The 5,991-nt window shown below is 33.9% G+C and overlaps 1 protein-coding gene across 1 annotated transcript; it reads right to left on the bottom strand.

Moving 5' to 3' along the window:
- Positions 1-1,056: 1,056 nt before the first annotated feature.
- LOC107783970 (zeatin O-glucosyltransferase-like) lies at positions 1,057-2,639 on the bottom strand. Its single transcript, XM_016605002.2, has one exon. It carries the CDS (start codon positions 2,601-2,603, stop codon positions 1,185-1,187), a length of 1,419 nt encoding a protein of 472 aa, XP_016460488.1. The 5' UTR covers positions 2,604-2,639; the 3' UTR covers positions 1,057-1,184.
- Between the last annotated feature and the right edge of the window lie 3,352 nt (positions 2,640-5,991).

The raw sequence follows: 5,991 nt of genomic DNA on the forward strand, positions 1-5,991 counted from the left end.
TTGAGACAAGAAAAAGAATCATTTTCACACATAATATAGACATTTTCTAAGAACTGTTCTACAAGTTGCTCCTCTGTTGCTTCCTTTTTGGTTTTTCCATTTGGAACTTCTTTTAACTTCTTTTTCCAACTTCGCATTTCAGATACTTGGCTGTAGGACCATTATGTCACTTATCTGAGTTTGAACACAAATTATAATATCTTGACCATTGATTTTAGACGAGTTTAGTTTCACATAAAAGATAACTGCATGTAAGTATATATACTAAATAAGAAGTTGAAGATCTGTATAGGTGATCCCAACTAGAAATGAGTGCTCATTTGAAGACTCTTAGAGAGTGTTTGACTAAGCTTATAAGTTGGTCAAATTGACTTATAAACACCTTTTGGCTTATCTACGCTTTTGGTAAACATCTAAAGTGCTTATAAGCTAAAATCAGTCATAAGTCATAACCTGGTCACCCTCAACTTATGGCTTTTCAGCTTATAAGCACTTTTAGTTTGACCAACACTTTTACTAATTTATCCTTAATAACATTTTCTAATTCACAAAATACTTTTCTCAAAATAAATTTCTTGACTTTCTCTTCATTCCATATTCGTTGTTAATTCTTTTCTTTACAAAGAAATTTTTTAATTTATAATCTTTTGAAAAACATTCTAGGGTATTTCATTCATTTTAACAAAAAATAGCTTATCAATACTTTTTTATCAAACAAATCAACTGCTTATTATCAGTTTCAGCACATCTATCCAAACACGTAAATGCTTATTTTAAAAATCAGTTTCGGCACTTAAAAAAACTTTTCAGTACTTCAAGCTTATCAGCTAATCCAAACGGGCTCTTAGTATGTTAGAGGTATAATCACTAGAGTATGTTAGAGAATTCCTAGTGTTAGATAAATCTAAAAGTACGAAGTATTGAAATATTATGGACCCAATGAAGCATTTATGATAATGAAGATTCACACAACCGACCTCAACTAGCTTGGGTATTGAGGCATAGTTGTTGTTATTGTTAATGTAGTAACTTGGAAATAAGGCAGACGACATGCTAAAATAGGTTAAAATACAGTAATAATATAAAAATTCTTTACATCATATAGATTAAATCCTTTTAGATAGTAAGACCTTATTGCACAAGGAAAACCGTTGAAATGGGAGAGTCAAGTGATCTAGGATTGATCAAATTTGCCTTGTTATGTGAGAAATGAATGAATCCAACTCCATGTTCTTAATACCACCTTCTGCTACTGATATTTTAAGAGCTGCACTCAAATCCATTGCTCTGCTCCTCATTTCTTCTCCTTCTTTAGACACCATTAATTTTTCCACTGCTGCCTGCACCATGGCAGATGTTACCACCTCGTGCCTACGAGTCCAATCCTTAACGACTATGCCAACTTTTAAAATCTTCGTGACCAATATAGTATTTCGGGGTTGATCCGAATGCATTGGCCACGCTGCTATTGGCACGCCCATGGAAATGCTCTCCATGCACGAATTCCATCCACAGTGACTCATGAAACCGCCAACGGAAGAATGTGCCAATATTTCTAACTGTGGCGCCCAATCCCTTAACACGACTCCCCTTTCTTTAACTCTCTCTTCGAACCCTTTTGGTAGTTCGATCTTTCTTGAATGATCTTTCGCGAAAACATTCCCTTTATCGGCATCTCTCAGTACCCAAACGAACTTCTGCTCGCTTTTCTCCAATCCAATTGCCATCTCCTTGATCTGTTCATCCGAAAATGAAGTTGTCGTGCCAAAAGACACGAAGATCACGGAGTTTTGTCCTTGTTTGTCTAGCCAACTTAGACATTTATGTCGTTTGTTACTACCTTTGGTCCCATGTTGTACTAAAACAGGATTGAATGGTCCAAGTGCCCACTGCTTTGTGTTATTACTTATCTGTTCCTTGGACAGCAAATCAAGAAAAGGACCTTCTATCACTTTGCATGTGTTGTAAATCCTTCCTGAATTGAACTTCAAGTAATCGTATTCATTTTTAATAAATTTCTCAAATTCAGGACTAAAACAACCTTCAAGTGAAGGAACATCTTTTAGCATATTAGCATCAATGTTAAAAGGCCTGCCCATATTCTCCCATATGAACAAGAACAATGTGAAAGCTGACACACTGTGAAAAGCATAGGCTTCTGCATTTGGTAAGTACACAAAATCTTGAACCACTGACCCCATTAGGGAGTCATGGATGATAACAATTCTCTGGCTTTTCGACGAGAGGACACGAAGAAGTTTGGCCACGGGCTTTCGTAGATGAGACGTTGCCTCGAATGATGGTTGAAGATGGCAAGGAAATTTGATGGAAGCGTTCGGATTAGGAGGGGGAGATATGAAAAATGGTGTTGAGAATTCATGAAAATAAATGTTGACTATAGAAAAAGGATCATGAACTCTTAATTTAGCTTGATGAGTGTGTGTCTTGGTTGTAACATAATGAACTTTTATATTATAGGAAGCAATGAGTTTACATAGTTGAAGAAGTTGATTGAGATGTCCTTGTGCTGGAAAAGGGACTACAACTACTACAATATCATGATTTTTTTGGCCATGGTTTTGGAAATGGAGATTGGAGGCCATTGAGAAATCTAATCTATGAATGTTTTATTTCAAAACTAGATATGTGCTTTACATATATATATACACACAGAGATAGGAACTTTGGTGTTATTAGGGCCTATGTTTTGCTAGCAATTTGAAGACTAGTCGACGGCTGTAGTTATGAAAATACTTACTCGTACCTAATGTTTATATTAAATTAATAAGTTTAATGTTAACGGTCTCAAAATAAAGTGACAATATATATCACTTAATATAGGAACTTTGGTGTTATTAGGGCCTATGTTTTGCTAGCAACTTGTCACAGGTCATTGCATTGTATTGTGTTTGCAAGACTAGTCGACGGTTGTAGTTTGGAAAATACTTACTCGTACCTGATGTTTATATTAAATTAATAAATTTAACTTTAAGAGTCTCAAATTAAAGTGATAGTCTCAAACACTTAATCATGATTAATCGATACTCCCTCTCGTCCTACTTGTCACCTTAGCCTTTTGCACACATACTTTAAGAAAACATTAATAATATGAGTTATTTGATTGAATTGCCCTTATTTTTATTCTTAGATCTCTCAATCTCTTTTACTTCTTTGAGGAACATTTATTAGAGTAGAAAGGGTAAAATTGCAAAAAATATAAGTAACTCTTTCTTGTTTTTTTAAACCATAATTATTTTAAAACAACTATTTCTAGCCAAAGTATAGCTAAATATGACAGAAGGGAGTACAAGGTTTATATAGATGTATTACACTCATTGATTTGACGAAAATAACGTGCGCAAGTAAAAGACAATCTGGTACACAAAGTATCTCGCTACGAGTAAGGGCCGCACCCCAGTATATGCAATTGTTTTTGTCTGTTTTAGTGCAGACGATATTGGAACAGGGGTAACATGAAATTGTTTTTTATTCAAGAAACTGTTACATTAAGTTAACCATGTGAATTTGCACCCAAAATAAATTAATAAAAAGTTAACAATATAAATTGATGGATATAATTGAGGAATAAAATACTTGCAAATTCACACAAAAGCCTAAGGGCGTGACGCATGCCGTTAGTTGTACACTGCAAAGATTAAAATGTAGGGCAGGGGTGATTAGTTTGTCATATGGTCCTTATCTATTTTTGTGATGTTATTTGATATCGACTGAGTTTGAAAATGTACTCCCTTCGGTCATTTTTACTTGTCATTTATACTAAAAATAGATGTTCATTTTTACTTAGTACTTTACGTATATCAAGAGAAGACAATAATTTTTTTCCTGTTTTACCCACAGTAATTATTACCATTTCAAATCATTTTCTCAAATCAATAAAATATGCATCAATTAATATGGATAACATGATAAATGATACACTTCATTTATTATTTTTTAATGGGAGTGAAAAGTCAAAACGTATCAAATAAAAGTGACCGGAGGTAATAATATTGTTCCGTATTGTTTTTTTCTATTCTTTTAAGGTAGGACTGCAAGAGCAAGGTGGGGAGTTCTTGGAGGGAGGGAGCCGAGGGTATATCGGAAACAGCCTTAGGGGTAAGGTTTGCGTACAAACTACCCTCCTCAAACCCAATTAGTGAGATTATACTGGATTGTTGTTGTTGTAAGCTAGGACCGCATCGTTGGGCGTCGGCAGAAATGAGGAGACAACCAATACACATTTAGGGCGGATAATATTGCCCATCTTAAAGTACGAGCTTTTCCATTTGTTTCGAGATTTGAAGTTTATGAGTTATAAATTTATTAGGAAACTCATCTCTGATCTTTGTTATTGGGTTCGTAATTAAATATTTATGTATATTAAATAAAAATTTTAATATAAATATAATATCTAAGCAAAAATGATTGGGTTCAGCCGAAGTCACACCTAATGGGCTAGCTCCGCCCCGTTTTCTACCTATGGGCAACATTCCACCCATCGACATGTTGAATATGCTCTTTTGGTATCGCGTTCATTCTTTAATCCGTTGAACCACTTAAGTTAAAGGACAATTCGACGCATAAAGTATCTCGCATTCACGTATGGTATGGGGATGGATCGCAATCCAAGAGTGTGATGTAAACAACTCATGCAAGTATTAATTGCTGCTTTTACAGTTCAAACTTATAACTTATAGATTATACGAAAATAACTTTATGGTTGCAAAACCACTTAAGGCCTCTAATAAAAGAAAAAAGTTTAAACAGAGAAAAATGAGAATTTTCAAATCAGTGTGAGAATAGTACAATGTGGTGTAATTAAGAATAATAAACTTTAGCTACTTCACATTGCAATTTACAACTAAAGTTTCAAATTAGATATGTTCAATTTTGATTTTACATGATGGACAGATGTAAAAGCAATATAAAAAGATTTGCGGCTTAAAGTTATCTATATGACTAGGGAAGCATGGAATACTTTTTTAATTTGAAAATTGCAATTAGAAAACAAAAAGATAAAAAGTAATGTCGGTAAGGCCAGAGTTATTACCACTGTGGTCGGCAAGAGCTAAACAATAAAACTAATGATTTGCTATTTTCAGCAAGAATTTAATTAAATATAAGGTTAATTTAGGGAAGAAATGGCGTGGTGATAATCACTTTTTAACATGGTATTTAGTTTTTATCCAGTATTTTTAATGCTGAGCTCAAATAGCCACAACTCTATTAAAATTAATACGAAAAGACGTTGTTACCCTTTCTTCATTAGTGTTGTGTAAATACACTGCACACATGAAATTAAGGACGCCGTGTCCTTAATATTTACACTACACATATGAAGTTAAGGACATCATGCCCTTAATATTTACACAACACTCATAAAGTTAAGGACATTATGTCCTTAACATTTACACTATACATATGAAGTTAAGGACATGAGATCCTAAAGTTTAACAACAGAAGGTGCAAATACAAGTTAAGGACATTATGTCCTTAACATTTACATTGCACACATGAAGTTAAGGACGTCGTGTCCTTAACATTTACACTGAACATATGAAGTTAAGGACATGATGTCCTAAAGTTTAACAACGAAATGTGCAAATACAAGACACTTTGTCCTTAATATTTACACAGTATTTATAAAGTTAAGGACATCATGTCCTTAATATTTACACAACACTCATAAAGTTAAGAACACTATGTCCTTAACATTTACACTGCACACATGAAGTTAAGGACACCATGTCCTTAACATTTACACTACACATATGAAGTTAAGGACATGAGGTACTAAAGTTTAACAACAGAAGGTGCAAATACAAGTTAAGGACATAATGTCCTTAACTGCACACATGAAGTTAAGGACGTCGTGTCCTTAACATTTACACCGAACATTTGAAGTTAAGGACATGATGTCCTAAAGTTTAACAACGGAATGTGCAAATACAAGACACTTTGTCCTTAATATTTACATAGTATTTATGAAGT

This window comes from Nicotiana tabacum, chromosome 23, assembly GCF_000715075.1.
Source record: "Nicotiana tabacum cultivar K326 chromosome 23, ASM71507v2, whole genome shotgun sequence".
Lineage (NCBI taxonomy): Eukaryota > Viridiplantae > Streptophyta > Magnoliopsida > Solanales > Solanaceae > Nicotiana > Nicotiana tabacum.